Source organism: Cavia porcellus, unplaced genomic scaffold (genome assembly GCF_034190915.1).
Source record: "Cavia porcellus strain 051 isolate PalLab524CR breed Dunkin Hartley unplaced genomic scaffold, mCavPor4.1 scaffold_25, whole genome shotgun sequence".
Taxonomy (NCBI): domain Eukaryota; kingdom Metazoa; phylum Chordata; class Mammalia; order Rodentia; family Caviidae; genus Cavia; species Cavia porcellus.
This window is the reverse complement of record NW_026947508.1, coordinates 6,077,662-6,098,754: the sequence shown is the minus strand read 5'-3', so window position 1 is coordinate 6,098,754 and position 21,093 is coordinate 6,077,662. Positions and strand designations below refer to the sequence as shown.

The window sequence follows — 21,093 nt, the reverse complement described above, 5'->3', positions numbered from 1 at the left end:
CTTGCTCCTGGACCAGAGTCTGCATTCTGGCACTGTTTCTAGGGACTCCAAGCCCATCTGAGCTCCCTGAGCCCTGTGGCCTAGGACATGCGCTAAGGCCTCCCAGCGAGGCAGAAACCACTCGGTGATCCCCACTCGCTCCCCCAAGCTTCCCCTACCTCCCTGTGCCAAACCTGTGATGGACACAGCACTCCCAGCCGTCTCCATCTCCCCAGCCTTTTCTCACCTGGCGGCCAGACAGTGCGGGCTCCTCCAGGCCCTGCTGCGGCCCACCCTGTCTGAAACCTTCGCCTCCATGCTGCCTGGGTGGGAGTGTATAGCTGTTACCAGCTGCGTGGCCAGCTCCACACTCAGCAGGCCTGGCAGAGCCTCGGAGGCCCTGACCTCTATCGTGCTGTCCTTTCTTGGGACTCAGCGCTGCTCTCTGCTCATGCAGAGAGCCCTGGGGCCCACGCTCCTCCGAATGACCCCAGGCTCTCAGCACACCTCACCACACCCGCATAGATCCCGAGTCTCCGGCTCCCCACTTCATTGTAGTGAACCCCAGGTTTTCCTCAGCCCTAACCCCTGTCCTGGCCGCTTCCTGATGGCTGTCACTTCCAGGGGACTGTCACTGTCCCCTTACTGAGTGCATGCAGGGGTGCCCAGACCCCCAACACACCACTGTCCCAAGGGCTGCATTTCCCAATCCGCAGAGCTCTTGCCCAGGGCCCTGCACTGCATGGCGACACTGGCTCCTGCTCTGTCCTCATTCGGCCCCCTGTCCTCGGCAACCCTCACCGTCCAATGGCAGGAACCCACGCACTGTGGGCACTCATGCAGGGCAGCAGGAGCGGGGAGGGGGACACCCACTGGGGACAAGCACTCCCCGCTGAGCTACATCAACAACAGGGAGCACATGAGCCCCACTAACAGTGGGGCTTTCAAACACGACCTTGACCCCACAAGCGCCCCCAGAACGTAGGAAGCACTGATCTGAGCAGCAGAAAGGAACGTGTGGGTCACAGCACTGGAGCTGTAATCTTAGAATCATCTTTGCCACTCAAGAAATTAAGTGTGCAATGAAATTTTTTACTGTTTTTCTGTTTTTTGAGACAGGGTCTCACTATACAGTGCAGGCGGGCCTTGAACAATGTAGCCCAGGTTGGCCTCAAACTCAGTAATCCTCCTGCCTCAGCCTCCTGATGCTGGGATGACGGGTGTGCCCCACCACCCCGGGAATGAATCACTTTTTTTAAATCGGTACCGGGGATCAAACTCACGACCGCCTGCTTGCAAGGCAAGTGCTTATGCTGCTGAGCTAAATCCCCAGCCCCGAATGAATCACTTTTTACAGGGTGCAGGATGCATTATGCAGACAGGAGCCTGAGATGCACTGGTTAGACCTTTATTATTTTTACCTCGTTCACTAATTTTTACCTCTGTGATGCAAGGTTACCACACACAGTTAGGTTATGTCTGCGTTGCACACCTACAGCTAGACAGCAAAAGAACCCGAATTAGTACAAATACAAGAAAGAACTGTATTTACATTCTGTATACTCGAGCTCCAAACATCAGATATTATTTACAAAATAAAACATGAAAATGAAAATCCAAAATTAATAATGTACATTGTTGCTAATGTGCTCAACTCCTTCGCTGGGGAGAGGTCAGTCCGCAAAGTCTTGGTTCAGAAAGGCCACTTATGCTTCATGGGGTTTTATGACAGTGTGTGAGGGTGGTGACAGGACTGGATCTTGACAGGTGCTGCAGCACCACCGAGGCAAAGACAGCGCCTTCCGCATGGGGAGGCTGCTGGCCTCCACAGTGATGGGCAGCACAGGGATACGGACAGACGGACGGTAAGACTCGGGGGCCAGCGCACGAGCGCCAGGGTCTTCGAGAGTCCAGCCTACAGCTGCTGCCACACTGTGAGGTGCAGGCGAGCCTTCCCAGGTGTGTGTTTCTGGGGCTCAGGTGCTCACTGATCAGTGGCTGGACAACGGGGCACACAGCGGAGCTCCAGAGCGCACGCGGGAGTCGCCACCAGCAGCAGCAGCATGAGGCTTCTCCTCTTGGGAGCAAGTCCACAGTCACACTTCAGAAGGGGACAGGGAAGTGAGGGACCGGTGCCACGCAGACACTGCCGGGCACCAGTGTGCGGTTCCACACCTGCCCGCACAGAGCTTGTGGCCCTGTGAACCGAGGCTCTGCTCCGTGACCGGTGGACGAGGGCAGCCTGCTCCCACTGCTCCTGTCGCAGTGGCCTCATTCCCGCGTCTAAACCAGCTACGATCCAACCAAAATATGACTGTGTAGCCAAAGGGGTGTCAGATGATGGGGGCTTTGAGCAGGGGCCGCTGCCCGTGCCCAGCCTGCTCCTGCCTTGAGGCTGGCCGGCCCCACGCCGCCGCCCAAGGAGCTGAGCGACTCCCGGCAGCTGCGGCAGAGACTCGGGCAGGGGTGGCCTGTGTGGCCCCACTTCGCCTTGCAGGGAGGGGGGTTGAAGGGAGGAAGGGCCATCAGTGTGTAACAGCACCCATCTGTCTGTAATCTGCATAAGAGCTTCTTTCTGGTCTCTTCCCTTGTTTACAGGAGCACTTCAAGAATAAATAAAACACCACCTTTGGGTGGCTTCCTTAATGGTTAGGTTTATTCACTTCAGGCCGCAGCTGGTGCCTGCCCAGAGCCCGTTGTCCTGCCCAGAGACTGCTTCCCCCTAGCAGCAGGGAGCAGGGCTCCCCACCCTGCAGGACCGCAGGCTGGTTCCGCTGCAGCCCCCTGCCCTGGGCCCCAGGGACATGGCCCACACCACCCACCGATGTTAGCTACTCCAAAGCAAAGACCTCCCAAGCCAGTGTCTGCATTAGAGGAAAACACGAAAGCAGTTTCAGAGCGTCTGGCATCCCCCTCATCAGACTCCTGGCCGCCCCCGCCACGGCGTGGGCCCTGGGTCCAAGGTCTGACTCCGGAACGGCGACATCAGTGATTTAATTTTACAAGTGACCTTCAAATTTCATCTTTGTTTCCCTGAAGTTAGACTTAGGTTCAGTTCCAGCCAGAAAGCTGTCCGGAAGCAGTCTGAGTGTGCATCAGAAGGGCGGACTGTGTCAGAGGACAGAGATGGCTGGCTGCATTAGAAACCTTGCACACACTCAGGAAACGAAGGACAGCATGGTTAGTGACCTACGTTTTAAGGGGAGAAAGATCAAATCCACCAGTTTCTGCTGCACGCTTCCAGCTGAGAGCCTGGCTCCCTGTGGCCCTGGCTTCCTGAAGCTCTGGGCAACACCGTCCCCACCTTGCCAGGGGCTCCTCAGCCCGCTCTGCAGAGCCGCATGGCTACGGGGCAGAAGCAGGTCCCTAGAGATGGTTCCACAGGGCGCACGCCATCTACGGGGACACAGTTGGGCCCCACTGCTGCCCCTTCCAGTGTGGGAGCAGCACTGCCTTCTGGCTGGTGACACAGCAGGGACAGGTGAGCAGGGTGAGGTACCATGAGAGGACAGAGACCCAGGGCAGCAATTGCAGTGGCCTAGGGCCTCCGTGAAGCCAAGTGACACAGCACACTTGCGCAGCAGCCAGAAGAGCAGATTCCTACACTGCCATAAGCCAGGGAACCTGGCCTGGCGGAGGAAAAGGTGGTGGCAGCAAGCTCTCTTTTCTTCATGGGCAGCACCTTTGTGCCACTTGGAGGAGGACAACAAAAGAGGGACGAACAGAGGACCACAGCGCAGGGGTTCCGGGCCGGCCTTTTTCTGTCAGTGGTTTGGTGGCGGGGCTGGCTCAGCCCAGGGGTCTGCTCTCTGGTGAGTGGAGGTGGTGACAGGGGATGGTCACTGGCCACGGGGGACACGTCCACATTCATCCGGAAGCTGCGTATCTCTGACAGGAGTGTGTCACTATACTCACGAGCCACTGCTTGGCATCAGCATCACTATCCTCTCGTGTCGACAGACAAGGACCAGTGAGGCCACCAGCAGACAAGCTCCCAAGGCCCAGAGGAGACCTGGGACCCTGCTGTGAGCAGGCAGAGGCATCCTGACTGCTGCCACGCGGCCCACAGCTGGTGCCACCCACCTTCGCCGCTCACAGGGCCCACAGCAGCCGTAGTCAAGGCCTCTAGAGGCCTCTTGTCCTGCTCTAGGGAAACCCACATGCAACTGTCCCGCATCTGAACTGGCCACCACCTTCTCCCTGATGGGGACTCGGGCTGGGTGCAGCGAAGGGAGACAGTGGGGAAAGGCAGGTTTCTCCCCGGGGCTCCAGCCACCCGAGAAAAACTAAAGTGACGTCACAGAGAACAGAAGTTACCCTGAAACACGGACAGGTATCCAAAGACGACAGACACCAGCGAGGGTCACGATGGGGACCTGTCACACAGAAGGAAGCCAAAGTGCACCAAGAAGTAATTCAGTGGATATCCTCAGTGGGGTGTGTGTGTGTGTGTGTGTGTGTGTGTGCACATGTGCAGGGTGAGGGTTGTTTCTGAGTTTTAAAAATCTGTTTTCCTTTTGTTAGGCCACATGCTACTAAGGAGATTCTCAGCACAAGGAAAAGAAGAGCACAGAGCCACGGGGGTGGGACAGGAGAGTAGAAAAGTGCCGGACAGCAGGGCGGGGAAGCCACGGTTACACACGGGAGCAGCCGTCAGAGCCACAGAGAGGTAACCAGTCCTTTATCTCCTCTGCACCTCAGTCCTGGGGCTGGCTCGGGCACCTCCGGGACAGCTTCGACCTGGGGGACAAACAGGAGCAGGGTCAGAACTCCGGGTGCCATGAGTGCCTCTGCAGACCTCTTGGGAGGAAGAAAAAGAGGTGAACTGCTCGGAGCACAGGCAGGTTCTCTGTGGTGGAACTGGGGATGGACTGGAGCCATGTTTATTTTTTTTTTTTATTTTGTCTTTTTCATTTTTATTGGTACCAGGGATCGAACTCACGACCGCACACTTGAAAGGAAGGTGCCTATGCCACTGAGCTAAATCCCCAGCCCCAGCCATGTTTATTTTTGAGAAAGCAAGTCCTATCAGGGACAGGTACAAATCCCCAAGATGAATAGGATCATTATGTGTATCTAAAATGTACCAAAAAAAAAAAAAGGAAAGTTGAGGAAAACGACTGTTTCTGAGACAGGGCTTCGGCAGGTGGCCGGGCTGGGCGGACACGCGCGCTCGGGCTGGGGCTCCTGCCTGCCCGCAGGCCCCAGGGTCACTGGGTGCACTGTGCGCCTGGCCGGAGCCAAGCTCTCCGGGAGGCCGAGGCCATGCGGCGCCCACACCTGGTGACAGGCCCTGCCCTCCTGCTGCTGTCCCCTTACTGGTACAAAGCGGCCGCTGAGGGGAGAAGGGGCCAGGCGGCTCCTCACCGTATGGTGCCAGCCAGGAGCGGGTTAAAGGCGTACAACCAGTCGTTCAGGTCCTTGTCATTGAGCGCCTGCAGGAGGACCCCGCGGTGCTTCGTGCACACAGCGAAGGTGTTGGGTGTCTGGGAGAAACAAATGGGCAGGGAAGTGAGCGCTCACCGCCCTGCCCTGTGGGGCTCAGGGCCGCCAGTGCCCCCGGCACGCTCACACACGCATGTGCAGCACACGCGGCGGTGCAGGCCGGGCGGGCAGGACTGACCTTCACCATAGCCTGCTGGTCCTCGCTGTACTCCACCTGGGCCGTGGACAGGTTAATGATGCCGCGTTCCACGGGGTCCTTGTCACTGTTATAGATGAAGACGTACGGGCGACGGACCACGACAAAATGCTTGGCCCAGCTGCTGGAAAGCGGCTCCTTGAAATGCAGGTACCCCTTCTTGGAGACCACGGAGCTGCAAGCACAGTACGGGAAAGAGAGCTCAGCTCCTCACAGAGAGGAGGCGGCCGAGAGCGGAGCCCGGGGGACGGGTTCAGGGCAGGCCTGGGATGGGCACAGCAGGAGCGCTGAACCGGCCTAGACGCCTCTCTGCCCTGGCAGCATCGCCAAAGAGCCAACGGTGCCAGGCAGAAACCCGGCCAGCTGCCCCACATGGGCCCTGCCCAGGGAGCCACTCACCCTGGTCGGATTTCTTCAATGTCTGGAACGAGATTGAGAAACTCATGTTTTCCTGCTCGAGCCAAATAGGGCGTCTCCACAGCCGGGACGATCTGAAACTGCTCGAACTCCGTGCAGGGACTGGAGGCTCGGGAGCTGGCTTCTGGGGTCCTTCAAACAGAGCGGGTGAGGAGTGGCGGGGAGCCTTTCCGAGCCTCCAGGACACAGGCACGCACTCCGCCACCGGGTTGTGAGAAGGGGTGCATGCAGGGTTTCGGGAAGGCCAGGCACCCGGGCACAGGGCGCAGGCCCCTCTGGGCTCAGCCGAGAAGGGACAGAGTTCCGCTCCTGGGGGCCACCCGGATGGCTCTCTTTGAAAGAAGAGCATCGGGCTCCACTGGGCTCCACCCGGCTCTGTTCCCACCATGCTGATGGGCACAACGCTGCCCTGGGCACCCTTCACCCCCTCGACTGGCTCCACACGGACTCCCGGGTCTGGCTGAGGCGCTGACATGTAGTTTTTGAAGCAATGCCATGGGGCAGCAATTGCTCGCCTATGGCTCCCAAGCAGTACATGTGGGCTACCGAGCGACACCACAAGGTCAGGGGGATTGGGCCTCGAGAAAGAAGCTACAACATCTCGGCACGAGGGTCACACGGCACAGCCGAAGCCCCGACCCCAACCGCAGACATTTCCTCCCTGTGACAGGCCGGTTACCCTTTCCGCCCCTCTCTCTGCTCGATGCAGAGGTGCTGTCACCCGCCAGGCTCTTGGCACTCACGTGCTTCCTGCCACTCTCACAGTCCCTCATCGCCACAGCCCCCTTCACCCGTAAAAGCCGGGAGCACCCCTGGGCCAAGGTCTGTGTTCTAGCCGGACTTTGGGTCCCCTTGCTCCCCACAACAAATGTTCCCTAAGTCTCCATTCTCGCCATGTGTCGCACTGTAAGTGGGGAGTGGAATTACTGACTGCAATCCTAGTAAGTTTTCCCTGAGATTGCACATGTAAACTGCCCTGGGTCACAGCGGCGGCCAGAGAGCTTCCTGTGCACCCCGTCCTCCTGGAGAGTCACAGCGGGCCGCTGACAAGCACCTCTCTTCCTCGGAAGGGCCTCAGGTTTGGGGAGGAATTCTGAGCCTGGACACACAGGTTTGCAGTCCCATGGGAGCCTACAGCAGTGGGGCTCAAGCTTCACCTGGGAAAGCCTCAGAGCCTGGACTTCTTAGGCTCTAACTCGAATCTCCAGGACAGGAAACGGCGAGCTTCCCGGCCTCCCACTGTCTACAGCAGCACAGTGCCGATGGCCAGGAGCGCTGAGCCTGGGTCCTGACAGCTGTGTGGACAGAACTGCACCGCAGACCTGGCCCAGGCCGCGGGACAGCCCGTGCGAAACAAAGTCCTCTGCGCTGCTGCTGGAGTCTTGGCTGAGCGGCTCCGCCCATTTGAACCTTTCTCTTTAGACAGGTTTTTGGCAGTGCAGGCTGGCCTTGAACTCACTGTGTAGCCCGGGTGGCCATGAACTTGCAGTGCGCTCCTGCCTCAGCCTCAGAGAGCTGGGATGGCAGGTATGTGTCACCACACTCAGCCACTTTATCATTTCATGAACTGGGGTTCATTTTATAATTAACAGCATGTTGAATTTTGTTTTTGTGGCTTTGTGACCTGTAAAGTCACCTCTTACAGCCAGCAGCCTCTGACATCTAATTAGATCGAGTGGGCCAAGGTCCTACTGCTCTGGGTCGGCCTGGGTGACACAGCACAGCCCTACTGAGCCCCAGTGCCGAGGACTCGGCCTCCCCCCAAACCCGTACTTACTTCTGATCCCCAGAGCTGCTCCTGGCATCGACCAGAGAGGGGCATGTGGAGGACGGGGTGAGGGTGGCACTGCTGAAACTTGACACAGAGGGGTCCCGTCCCATTGGAGAAACGTCAGACAACTGGAAGCAGAAGGGACACGGCCCGTGAGATGCAGCGGAAAAGGCTGCCCTGGCCACGGGGAACTCTGGCACTAGCACCTCCCTCCCGCCAGCTGGCCGCAAGGTTACACAGGAATCCCAGACCCGGCGGGGGCCACAGCTGCAAGCCCAGTGTTAGGGAGCGAGGCGGGAATTCACCAATGTGAGGTCAGCCAGAGCTAGACAAGGCCAAGCTCAACTACAGGGCCAGATCTGTCTCAAGAAACAAAACCAAAGCTGGCCATGGTGGCCCACACCGGTAATCCCAGCACTCAGGAGGCGGGGCTGAGGCAGGAGGACCACTGTGAATGTGAGGTCAGTCTGGGCTACACAGTGAGTTCAAGGCCAGCCTGAATTACAGGTTTCAACAAACCAAACCAAAAGAAAACAAGCCACAAGCACACATATAAGAATGTGGGCAGCATGATGATGGGGGGGGGGGAGAGGCGAAAGAGGGGAAGGGAGGGTGGGGAGCATCTTGGACCTGTCCAGCACACTGACAAGATGCTGGGTGAAGTTCCAGGGGACTTCGGGGCCAGTGGAACCGGAAGGGCTTTGATCCACTGCTCAAACTCGTGCCAGACAGGACATCAAGAACACAAGAGACCCGTGACCAGCACAAGCTGGCAGAAGTCTCGGCAGCCAGGCACAGCGAGTCGGCAGCACCCACCTGCCCACAGGACAGCACAGAGCCTCCCAGACCTGACTCCTGCAGGGAGGTGCCTTGCAGGCCACCTGCCTTGCTGTATAAGCTGAATTTTTGTTTTCTTAATAAAACTGCAATCCCCACATTAAAAAGCCCACATACGAGTGCCTGCTGGCCGAGTACGTGCACGCCTGTGATCTCATCATCACGGCGCTCTGCAGGGGTGAGGGGGAGGGCACAGGTCTGAGTCTAGCCTGGGCGACTCAGCAAGACTTCTCAAAATCATAATACAAACAGGGTTGGGGTGTAGCTCAGTGCAAAGGCCCTGGGTTCGATCCCCAGTACAGGGGGAGAAATATACACACACACACACACACACATAATGTGTATTTTCATACATACACACATTTACATAAGAGGAACTAAGATACGCTGTACACATGTATTCTCTCCTTACAATGGATGCAATCAAATATGTGTGGGTAAAAACTGAAATTGGTGGGGCTGGGGATTTAGCTCAGTGGCATAAGCACCTGCCTTGCAAGCAGGCAGTCGTGAGTTCAATCCCCGGTACCAATTGAAAAAAAAAAAAAAAAAGAAAAACTGAAACTGGAAAGAGGCGTGTCAGGTTGCTCGTCCTCTGCAGCTTTTGGCCTTAATGAGACAGCCTTGTGCACATGCGCACTGAGCAGCTGCCGCACGTTGTGTGTGGCTCAAAGAACAGGGTACAGGCCTTGCTCTGCTGGGGGTGAGATGCTCTCCTGAGTGGAGAAGGCAGATGATAAACACCTCAGAGTACTGGGCAGTAACCAGTGCCATGGTGAGGAACCGTCTAGCAGAGCAGAAAGTTCTGGGGAGGCCCTGGCTTGCTGGGGTGGGCGGGCGCTCCACTCCAGGGAGATCTTCAGAGGAAACGGATAGACGCAGCAGCAACAGCAGCAGGACCCCCGGGAAGCACAAGGGCCACGGAGCGGAAGTGCGCAGAGCCAGGCAGGGAGGAAAGGACGGCTGAGGGGCAGCTGCAGGCAGCGGGAACCACACAGGCGGCTCCAAATGTGCTGAGCTTTGTGCCACCAGCAGCCTTAGGGCTCCCTGTGCCCTGTCACTCACACTCACACACACACACACACACACACACCCCCCCCACACAACCCAGGAGCAGAGCCCCGGCCGCCATGGAGAGTGGCCACTCACAGCCCGGGCGACGGCGAGGGCTCCGGCGCTCACCTTGCAGTCACTGATGCTGCCGTGCACCTGGCTGAACTCCCGGTTGAAAGTGTGGGTGAGCAGCTGCAGGCACTGGGGAAGGAAGGACAGGAGCTGAGTGAGTGCGTGTGGTGGCGCAGCCCTGTGATCCCCGTGACTGGTCCTGAGGGCTAAGGCAGGAGGACAGCAGCCCCAAGGCCAGCCTGGACAACCCAGCGAGACCCTGTCTTAAAAAAGGAAGGAGCTGGGCATGTTCTCAGCGACAAAGAGCACTTGCCTAACGTGTGTGGTCCTGGATTTGGTCCCCAGCTTCACAAAACAACAAGAAAACAACAATTATGGCTGAATGGAGCCCTGCATGCAAGGCAGGAGGGCCGCTCACCCCCACAGGGCCCGCCAGGGCTCAGGCTGCCCACACTGGCTCCAGTCTGCCAGGTCCACAGCAAGGCTCTGAAGACCTGATCCCCAAACAGAGCCGTGGGGGTGGGGAGCTGGCTCCCAACAATCCTTCAAAAAAGGACGTGGCAAGGGAGACCTGGCGTATGTCTAATAAAGACAGTAAAACGCTGTTCTCAAAATATAAAACTCTGTTCTCAAGACTACAAAAGTGAGGTACTACACACAAGTCAGGGTTTAAGAAGGTAACGGCCTTCTCTCCAGTGCACTGTACTCTGCTAATGGCCCACATGTAGACTTCTGCACGGCACATCGTCCTGCGCAAACTAGTTGCTATCAAGTAGTGCAAGCAGGACAGGCACAGAAGCGCTCTGGTGTTACCGACCTTCTAGCCAGCTGCCAGGCAGCCCTCCCCTGTGCCTCCTCCCCACACCCCGTCCCCGCCTCCATCCCTGTTAAAAGCCTCCCCATCTCCCACTGGATTTCACTTTGAATGCTGAATGAGCGTTTTCTCCTCCTCGGCCTTTCTCTTCACCCCAGACCCATCCTTTTCACTGTTGCTGGAGAGATTTTTTTGTCTTTTTCCTTTTTATCAGTACCGGGGATCAAACTCACGACCACCTGCTTGCAAGGCAGGCACTTATGCTGCTGAGCTAAATCCCCAGCCCCCAGCTGGAGAGATTTTTTAAAATAGGGAAATTGACTGGGAAAAGGAATGGAAAATGGGAAATGGGAGTAGCTCCTGGAGGATCCAGGAGGATCCCGAATGGGTTGCCCCAGAGAGATTTTTCTAAAACAAATACTGCTTAAAGTATTTCTAGCCAACACTTCTGGTACTCCAGCACTCTGGAGGCTGAGGCAGGTTTGCAAGTTTGAGCGCAGCCTCGGCAACTTGGTGGCTCAGTAAGACCCTGTCTCAGAAAACAAGAAGGGCTGGGGGCATAGCTCAGCGTGAAGACTGTGAGTCCAATCCCAGCCACACGATGAGAAGCAAAATGCCACGCATCACCACCAGCGGCCACGGAAACTCTTCAGTGCCAGACGGACCCTGCTCCATCTCCAGCCCCCTTCCCATGCACGCTCCCTCCCGAGGCACACAGCATCCGAGCTACTGTGCCCCCAGGATTCAGGCACAGGGCAGGAGTCAGCTGCGTCACATGTGCAATCTGTGCGCTTACAGGCCTCGAGCCAGTGGCCCCCAGAGAAGGGCTGAACACAAGCCTTCCAGGAGGAGTGTCCCACCTTGGTGGCCAGCTCTTTCTCACGATCCACCAGGCTCTCGATGTCTGCTGAGTCATAGCCGCTGCTCTCACTGGGGGTGATGGCGCTTTCAAAGGTGGTGGTCGAGATCTGCGAGGAGATGCTAGTGGAGGTGCTGAGGGTTCCACTGCTGAGGCTGGGGGACAACGAGTCACTCAGCGATTTGGGGATGCTGTCACCAAGTCTCTCACGCAACAGCAGGAAGTGCCGTGTTTTCTCCACCTGAGAAAATAACACTTTTGCCTTAGTAGACACAAGGCTTGTCGAGATTTAAGCAGCAAAATATTATGTCTCAATATCTTTTTTTTTTTTTTTGTCTTTTTCATTTTTATCGGTACCGGGGATCGAACTCACGACTGCCTGCTTTACAAGGCAGGCGCTTATGCCACTGAACTAAATGTCTGGAAGTCCCCCAAAGCCCTCCAGCTTGTGGGCAGGGCTTGTGTAGCTGGTTGGATCTCAGGGCTTTAGAGCTGATGCACTGGGGCTGGGGATTTAGCTCAGCGGCATAAGCGCCTGCCTTGCAAGCAGGCAGTCCTGAGTTCGATCCCGGGTACCGATAAAAAAATTTAAAAAAGGAAAAAGAGCTGATGCACTGATAGGAGACACCCCCCCCGGGGGGGGGGGCTGGTCACAGGGGTGTGGTGTGGGAGGCCACACCTCCCTCCAGGCTCCTCCCACCCCTGCTTGGAGTTTCAGGCCATGCCTGGCCCCCTCCCCTCCTCTTCCTGTCTGAAGCCAGTGGACTGAACTGTGTGTGAGCCAGAATAACCCCCTCCTCCTGTCAGCTGCGGAGGAGGGCGGCTCACATGGGCGGGAGCTCCCAGCAGCCCAGCTAACCCTGCGCACCTCGTGCAGCAGCTCCAGCTTGTCCAGCTCCCACTGGTGCTCTAGGATGAGGCTGTCCCCTCGTGGCCGCCAGCCAGCCAGGTTCTCTTCCCCACGCACGTAGGCCACCGAGGTGTCCAGCACTTTCCGCCGCCTCCTCTGCATGCCTAGTACAAGAAGAGGGCAGATGGGCTTTCCCACAGCAAAGTCCAGCTCCAGATTTAGGTCACAGGAATTACTAAGTTTCAACATGTGGCCAACTAAGTGTACCCTCAGACCCATGAGATCTCATTATTAATAAAGATCCACACTTCTTTTCTAAAGCAACTCCCTGAACTCTGTTTCTGTGGTGCCGGCATCTAATCCAGGGCCTGCTGTGTCGGCCAGAGAATGACACCTCTAACCCTTCTGAGGTCACTGGCAGAGGGTCTCCCCTCTAGTCTACACCAGCCTGTTCACTAAGCTGCCTGCCCTGGTTAGCCTTCACTTGTGGTCCTCCTCCTCAGCTTCCTGGGTGCTAGGATTCGAGGCGTGCACCACTAGGCTGACCTGGAACTTGAGAAAATGCTAATGGTACTGTTGCATGAAAAAATACACAAACACCAAGCAGTCTGTGTACTAAGATTCCAAGTCCTTAAAAATATACCCTATGAAATGGGGCCATGTGCACACAGGTTTAGCAGCTCGGAATCGGAATCGGGAGACGGGGGCTGGGGATTTAGCTCAGCGGCATAAGTGCCTGCCTTGCAAGCAGGTGGTTGTGAGTTTGATCCCTGGTACTGATAAAAATGAAAAAGACACACACACACAAAAAAAAGGAATCGGGAGACAGCAGATGGCTGTAGTCATCCTTCTCACTTAAAAAGTAACTTTTTTGAGACAAGGTCTTGCTATGCAGTTCAGGCTGCCCTTGAGCTCACTGTGTAGCCCAGGATGGCCTCACACTCATGGTGACCCTCTTGCTTCAGGCTCCCAAGTGCTGGGATTACAGGCATGCACCACCATGCCTGGCATATCCCATTTATTTTTTAATGTTATACTTAAAGAAAAACAACAACAACAAAGTAAAGAAAGAAAATAGTATGTTATACTATTTTTACATAGGAAATATATGAATTTACGTTAAAGAATTCCTCAAAAAACTAAATATATGAATCTGTGCTAATTTCAAAACTTCAAGAAACTATATGGAGAGCAGGGCAGGGCGGCACACACCTGTAATCCTAGAACTTCAGAGTTCTAGTTTTTTTTTTTTTTGTCTTTTTTCGTTTTTATTGGTACCAGGGATTGAATTTACGACAGCACACTTGCAAGGCAGGCGCTTATGCCACTGAACTAAGTCCCCAGCCCCTTCACCAAAATTTTGAGGTCAGTGTGATCTACAGGGTGAGACCCTGACTCCAAGGGGAAAGAAAAGGTATATATAAATATACACACACACATATAGACACACACACACTATCTGGACATTAAAAGTAGCTGCTGTTGGGACTTGGATTCGGACTCAAAAGTGTTTATCTAAATTTTACCTATGGGCCTTGACTTCTTTTCCATAAATATTCTGTAAAATGACCCAAACTGCTGGGGTGAGGGTGTGACTCTGCGGTACAGTGCCTGCCTAGCATGCATGAGGGCTTGGGTTCAATCTGTAGCACCACATAAACAAATAAATGAAAATAAAATGCAACACATTAATCAAATGGGTTTGTTTTCTGGGGTACCAGGATTTGAACTCAGGACCTCAAGCTTGCCAGGGAGGTGCTTTGCCACTGAGCTACACCCCCAGCCCTTAGCAAAGTCTAACTCTGCTTCGCAGGCCTGGGTCAGGACTAAGGACTCAGCCTTCTGTTCTTTTTCTGTGACGCTGGGATTAAGCCCTAGGCAAACACTCGGCCGCCTCTCACCAGCCCCGACAGATTCCAGGGAAGCCGAAGCAGCAGTGCTTTACTGCAGCGTGGTGGTGCTGCGGTGAGCGGGGATGCTGAGAGCTTTCCAAGCCAAATTCATTCTGATTTACTCAAATTCTTTTTTTTTGCACCAGGGATCTGATTTATAACCCTGCACTTGCCTGACAGGCGCTTGAGCTGCTGAGCTACACTGCAGCCCTTACACAGATTCTTAAACGGATTCACAACCCTGCAGCCCGGGCTTGGCACAGTTCTTACAGTCTTGCTACACAGCACACAACGAACGAACGTTCTCGTCACACAAGGGTCTGTAAATAAACGGAGGTCGCACAGATTCTACCTCCCCTACACGGTGGACTACACTTTCTAATCTACTTAAGACACGTGCCAAGGAGTGCCACCTCCAGGCCCCCGGGACTTACCTGGACTCCCTGTGTCCGCCATTTTGCATAAGCTGAGCTCATAAATCCCCGTGACTCGATTCCTATTTGAAAACAAAGTCAAAAACTGCTTAATTCTCAGAGTGCAAACAGGAGTCTCTGTGTTCTAGGTACAAGTCCGCCTCCTCTGCAGGGGCCGTCACCAGCCCCGGGTCTCACACCGCCCACCACCACTGTCTGTCCACTGACCACTGCCACTTCCCATGGTGAGTCAGTCACAGGACGGTCACCGAGAACACTTACAGACAGATACGGAACAACCATCTGTTCACTCTTCTCCTAAGAAAGAGGAGACGGGGCCAGAGCCTGACTGGAATGAAGTGGGAACCCTGGAGCTGCGAGGAGCAGGCGCGCTGCTCTGCTGTCATGTTGCAGTAATAATCGCACTTATTTTGTTCTTTAAGCTGGGTAGCGATGTACAGGGATTCACTCTGCTGTTCTTGACCTGTCTTTTTTCCGGTACTAGGGACTGACCTCATGACCTTGTGCTTGCCAGGCAGGCACTTATGCCACTAAGCTAAATCCCTGACTCCCTTGACCTATTTTTTGTATACTTTTCTTGGGGGTGGGAGTACTGGGGCTTGAACCAGGGTTTTCACACCGAGCTATATCCCCAGCTCTTAATTTTTTAATTTTGAGGCGGGGCCTCACTAAATTGTTAAGTTGCCAAGGCTAAGGCTCAAACTTGCAACCTTCCTGCCTCAGCCTCCCAGTACGCTAGGATTACAGGTGTGTGTGCTACCATACCCAGTTTATTTTCATTTTTCTTTAAGTTCCTGCAGAAGCATTTGGCAAGTGTTTACAATGCAACAGTTTTTTTTTTTGGTACTGGGGATCGAACTCATGACCTAGCGCATGTGAGGCAGGCACTTAGGCCATTAAATTAAATGCATGCCGGTGTCTTTTGTTTTTTTTCATACTAGGGATCAACCCACAACCTCACACTGCTAAAACCCCAGCCCAGTACTTTTTATTACCTCATCCATCCACAACATTTTATTAAATGCCAGCCTGCTAGGCCCTGCGTTCCAGGTACCCACTTCACGGATGGCTTCCGAGTTGCACAGGAACCTCGAACACCAAGTCAGGCGCTATTGGCGCCGAGGAACCGGAAGGAAACCTGTCTCAGGAACTTACGAGTCCGGCGACTTTGAGTAGCCACTGCCAAAGAGGCTGCGCAGGGAGCGTGGCGGCGAGATCTTGGCGTCTCGGGAGTAGAAGACCATGCACACGTCCTTGGTGATGACCGCCGGCTGGATGCAGTGGTCCAGCTGAAAGCGGATGGCGTGGGTGCTGAGTAGCGCAGGCAGGCTCGGGAGCGGCTGCCCGGGAGCAGAGCTGCGCCTGGGCCAGCCACTCTGCCAGCCGGCTCTGCGGTAACCCGACGGGCAACGGCAAGGCCAGGGCCGTGGGTGGTAAATGCCTTTATTCTCCCCCGAAGCTCGTGACCCCTCTTCTAGCACAGGGGGACACCGAGGCACGGTGGAAGCACAGGGATTCGAGCTCAGATACGCCGGTTCCACCACGTGGCCTGCTAAATTACAGCCTGCTGGGTCACAAGCATTAAAACAAGGGACGCTGCTCTCATCTTCTTCCCCTCCCCGACCCCAGCACTGGGCATCAAACCCAGGACCTTTGCACTGAGGCAAGTATTTTTATCTTGAGACGGTGTCTCACTAAGTTGCCCAAGCTGGCCTTGAATCTGCTGTTCTGCCTCAGCCTCCTGAGTGCCAGGATCACAGGTGTGGACCACACACCCAGCTTGTAAAATTTTCTTAAAGTCATACTTCTTCTAAAAAGTCACATATTCTTAAAGAATGATGGCTGGACTACTAAAGCCTACAGTATCATAAAAATAGTCATCTATTCATTAAACAGAGGCCAGAAACAGACTCTAATAACATCTTAAAGATCAGCAAAGTATAATAAAAGAAACAACGGATGGCCAGATGTGGTGGTACACATCTGAAATCCCAGCTCTTGGGAGGCTGAGGCAGGAGGGTCACAAGTTCAAGACCAGCCTGAGCTATAGAGTGAGTTCAAAGGCAGCCTGAACTACATAGCAAGATCCTGCCTCACAACAAAACAAACAAGAAGAAACAATTGAGGGAGGTGGAGGAAGAAAAGAGGAAAAGCAGGCGGGCCCTTGGCCGCTGGCCCTCCGCGGAAGCTGCCCGGGCTCACCTCCAGGTAGGCCGACAGGGTCATGTAGATCTTCTCTCCGTAGGGCGTCACCCGGTTCAGGAGAAGGGAGTTGTGCAGGGAGCTGTCCCACACGGCCTCGAAACGGTAGAAGGTCCTGTGGTAGGAGAAGGAGGGTGGAAGGGATCCCTGCGCTGCTGCCAGGGCTCAGCCAGGCCTGGCCTGCGGCTGGGGAAGTGGGGCTACTGGTGGAGCAAAGAGGTGCCTGGGTGAGCTCGCTTTTTTCTTTCAGACGATGCCTAAGGGTACGGAAGTAGTGAGCAGCCGAGCAGACTAAGCTGAGAAGCCATCGAACCACAGCAGAGACGGCGTGAGCGGCCTGAGGGTCAACGTCGAGGGCCCGCGTGGCCCAGCTGCGTCCCTCCCCAGGTGCTGGCCTCAGGGACACAAGGCAGGAAGAGGAAGAAGCCTGAACTGCACATGGTCTTGTATGGAAAAAGAACAAGATCTGACTGTGGCGCCGTGGGACAGGAGTGTTTCTAACACATAGCCAGTCAACACCCTTTCCATAGCTTTGCAAAGAGCCATTCAAACCCTGCATGCAGGGCGTGGTGGCTCACACCTGTCATCTTCTCAGCACTTGGGAGGCTGAGGCAAGGGGACGGCCATGGGATCAAGGCCAGCCTGGGCTATGGAGTGGACCAGCGAAGACCCTGCCTCAAAAAAGCCAAAAAGAAAATAAAAGAAGAAAAAGAAAAATTAATTTATATTCAAGAAAGAACACACACTAATTCAGGAGACACCAGGAACTGACTTTCTCAGTCGCCGAGCAACGTCTTCCTCTCTGGGAAACCAGCACGGGCCGTGCCCCGCTTCCCAGTGAGCGTGGCCTCACTCTTTGGGCCTCTTCTAGGTTTCCCGTGACAACCAGCAGGCCTGTGCTTCCTCAGGACACCCGCTGCCTGCTCCAGACAGGAGCAGCGGAGACAGCCGGCTGCAGGGCGCGCCTCCACCAGCTCGGCCACAGGCCTGCGTGTGCGGTGCTGCTCTGCTTCGCTCTGTAGTCCTCTCTCGCACTTGGCCCAGCTTGGAGGCAGCGAGTGCGGGTCACGAGAATTCTCTGCAGAGACACTGAAGGAACAGACAACAGCGAGGCAGAGGTGCGGACACCACGCAACTGCAACAGCCACAGACACGATGGGCAGTGGGAGGCCCCATGGCTCCTGGGCTCAACAAGGAACCTTCGCACAGCTTCAGGGTCCTGCCTAGATTGAATCTTAGTTTTCATGTTTGTTTCAAAGTTTTTGTGAGACAGGGTCTCTCTGTGTACCCCCGCCAGCCTTGAACAAGTGGGCAATCTTCCTGCCTCAGCCTCCTGAATGCCAGGTCCAGCAAATCTTAGTTTAACTTTGGAACAGAATCTGATAGTGGATGATGCTATCTACTACTTCAACGTGACCACCTAAGACTGCTCCTCTGAGAGCTGGGTGCGTGCGGGTCAAGAGTGAGAAAGTCCCTCCTCCTAGTGTCAGTGGCTTCTGTGGCTGGTGACAGCTGATGAGGAATCTTCACCATGGCTATCTGTACCTCACGTGGTTCCAGGCCTACAATGAGCACTGTGTGGGTCCTTCTGGAGTATTCATGGCCTCTCCTGCTTCTGTTGAGACAAGGTATCTCTGTATAGTTGAGGCTGGCCTTGAACACATGATATGGCCCGGACTCCCTGGAACTTTTGGCAGTCCTCCTGCCTCAGCCTCCCGAGAGCTGGCTCAAGGGCCCTCCAGGGGCGCACCATCATGCCTAGATCTTCATGACTCTTGACTCTTCCAACTGAGGCAATGGTCGACCTTGTTAGGGAAGTTCTGCACATTTGTCTTCAGGCTCAGTTGGCCTGACACTAAGATTTTGCTGGCAGAAACATAGAAGGGAATTCTAATGCCACTGAAATCTTTCCATACTGGAAAAAAGAGTTTCTTTTCTTTTTGTTCGGTTTTGGAGTTGCTGCACACTCTCTGCTGGAATACCCACCACAGGGGCGGCTCCTGAGCCATGACAGGTGGCAATGTCGCCAAAGCAGGGCTGGCAACAGCTGAGACCCCACACAGGCCATCCTCCCACAGTGGACGGAAATGACCCCACATCCCAACCACTGGCAGCAGGAGGAGGCCGTTGGGGGACTGAAGTACACAACACGCTCACGAGATGCCACTCGCTGTGAACTAATGCGGAACAAACTCCTTATGTGAGGGTCCCATCTCTGGGCCCCAGCCCTACAGTGCCCTCTTGTGTGTACTGGGAGAATCTGTGACACGAGACCCAGATGTGGTCCAGGCTAAGAGTGAAGCAAGGATACCCTGGGCTGCAGGTCCCGGGTGGCTTCCTGCAGTTTGCTTCCCGTGATTGAACAGTGAGATGGGAAAAGCTTTGTTCACAACTAAGCCAGAACTGTTTCCGTGCCAACAGAAGACTGACAGGACAAGCAAGTCTGACAGAAGAAAGAAATGTTTAAAAATACGGGAAACATTTCTTCTCAAGAAGACAGGCAAGAGAAGAGTGAACTGAGCGGCCACTGGAAGAGAGGGAGAAACACTCTACTTGGTGACACAGACAGGAGAAGTTGAGTAGGCAAAAGACTAGAACAGCAAAGTTTAGTAAATGGGATGAGAAAAGAATTCCAAACTCTAAAAATCATTTATGTATATACTAAATTGGATATAGCAAAGAAAAATCCAAGGCACAGAGTTCCATTTTGGGACACAGAACACAGTGTGGCTGTGAGCTAGACGCAGCTTAGGCCTACGTGGGGAACAAGCCACTAAACTAAAACAGCACACGAAGCAGCACGGACAGATGTAAAGCGCTCTGGAAAGCTAGAATCCTCCTGTGCGAAAAGCAAGCGTAAATACCTAGGAGTATCCCGATCAAGGAAGGGCCTGCAAAAGAGAGATGAGGATTTGTTAACGCAGCAACAAAATCAACGAGGACAGCAGCAGCAAAGTGATAAGAGAGAAGCATAGAAGGACACACACACACACACACACACACACACACACACACACACAAGGCCATTGTGTATCTGCCTATGAGCACAGCGACCTCAAGTGGACTGGCAGCAACAGGACTGGGGGATGCAATGCCCAGGGCTTACTGTGACCCTGACCCTCTCCTGCGACCATCAGTGAAAGAAAACGGGCACAGAGGGGATGTGGAGTCCACGTCTGTTAACGGCACCTCAGTGGGGACCTGGCATTAGGAATGGCGCCCAGGGAAAACCACACTAACTCACTACCTGCAGGACTGGGAGGAAGAGGAACAGCGGTCCCCATCCGGTCCGGCACCGTCAGTGTGTGGAAAAGCCTCCCAAGACACCGTGCAGAAAGCGAAGAACTTTCCACAGAACAGCTGCTTGCATAGTCACGCTCATTTGCAATCACTGCACCAACATGTGCTCCCCACGTCCTAAACTCTACTGGCACTCCCACTGCACACGGGTCTGTCCAGGGGCTGTGCCTGTCCCATCTTAGCAGGGCACACACGGCCCACTTGTGCACTCCACTGCTCATTATCAGATCAAGTCTGATTGAACATTAAGAAACCCATGCAGAGCTGGGCATGGGGGCTGACACCTGTGATCCCAGCGCTTTGAGGCCGAGGCAGGAGGCTGCCACGAGTGCCTCACCTTCTGGACTGCTAGGATCACAGGCAGGTGCCACCACACTTGGCCTCTACTCTTGACTTTAATCAACTGTTTTTTCCCAAGGTACTAGGCATTAAACCCTGGGGGCTAATTATCCTAATTCCTTATATTTTGAGACAGGGTCTGCCTCATCCTCTCAAGGAGTCAAGCTCACCACCTTCTTACGATTAACTCTAGCCTATTACATAACAGAAGCTGTTTCTGCAAAGTCACATTAGCTCTGGCAGCGTCTGACCTGCGGTTGGGCCTGAGTCCGAGGACCTCCCAAGGCTACTGTAACTCAGGCAGACTGAGCGCCAGCATTTTGAGCGAACACCACCGTCCCTGCATGTTTGGCCAAGTACCCTAGGGAAATTACGATGCTTTCCCGCAGCTGCAAAGCAAATCCCTGGTGGAGGTGAATACCAGCTGAGCACTGGCAAAAGGGGCAGGTTGCATGGAGTGGCTGCTGCCATCAGGGAAATAAATGGTATTTATTGGTCATGGCTCTGCCCGGGGAGGGCAGTGCGCCCTCCTCATCTCCGTCTTCCCTCCACGCACCCCCCGACACTCCTTCCCTCTCTCCTCAGGTCCTGCAGCTCCTCTAACATGCAGAAAAGCAAGCAGAAGTGTGTTCC

General features: G+C 54.8%; 1 protein-coding gene across 22 annotated transcripts in view; it reads right to left on the bottom strand.

Moving 5' to 3' along the window:
- Positions 1 to 1,371: 1,371 nt before the first annotated feature.
- The window catches only part of Kif1b (kinesin family member 1B), a 140,647-nt gene continuing 120,925 nt past the window's right edge, over positions 1,372 to 21,093 (bottom strand). For 13 of the 22 annotated variants that reach the window (XM_063235480.1, XM_063235493.1, XM_063235479.1 and 10 more), the window contains 12 exons: positions 19,686 to 19,712; positions 16,822 to 16,936; positions 15,775 to 15,908; positions 14,620 to 14,681; positions 12,312 to 12,457; positions 11,445 to 11,684; positions 9,828 to 9,899; positions 7,815 to 7,936; positions 6,020 to 6,169; positions 5,603 to 5,795; positions 5,347 to 5,465; positions 1,372 to 4,719 (listed from right to left, as the gene is read on the bottom strand). In XM_063235480.1, coding sequence (XP_063091550.1) covers positions 4,677 to 4,719; positions 5,347 to 5,465; positions 5,603 to 5,795; positions 6,020 to 6,169; positions 7,815 to 7,936; positions 9,828 to 9,899; positions 11,445 to 11,684; positions 12,312 to 12,457; positions 14,620 to 14,681; positions 15,775 to 15,908; positions 16,822 to 16,936; positions 19,686 to 19,712 — 1,423 coding nt within the window. In that variant the 3' untranslated portion in view covers positions 1,372 to 4,676. The remainder of the gene's footprint in view (positions 4,720 to 5,346; positions 5,466 to 5,602; positions 5,796 to 6,019; positions 6,170 to 7,814; positions 7,937 to 9,827; positions 9,900 to 11,444; positions 11,685 to 12,311; positions 12,458 to 14,619; positions 14,682 to 15,774; positions 15,909 to 16,821; positions 16,937 to 19,685; positions 19,713 to 21,093) is intronic. The other 9 variants (XM_063235482.1, XM_063235501.1, XM_063235485.1 and 6 more) reach the window with 1 other exon arrangement.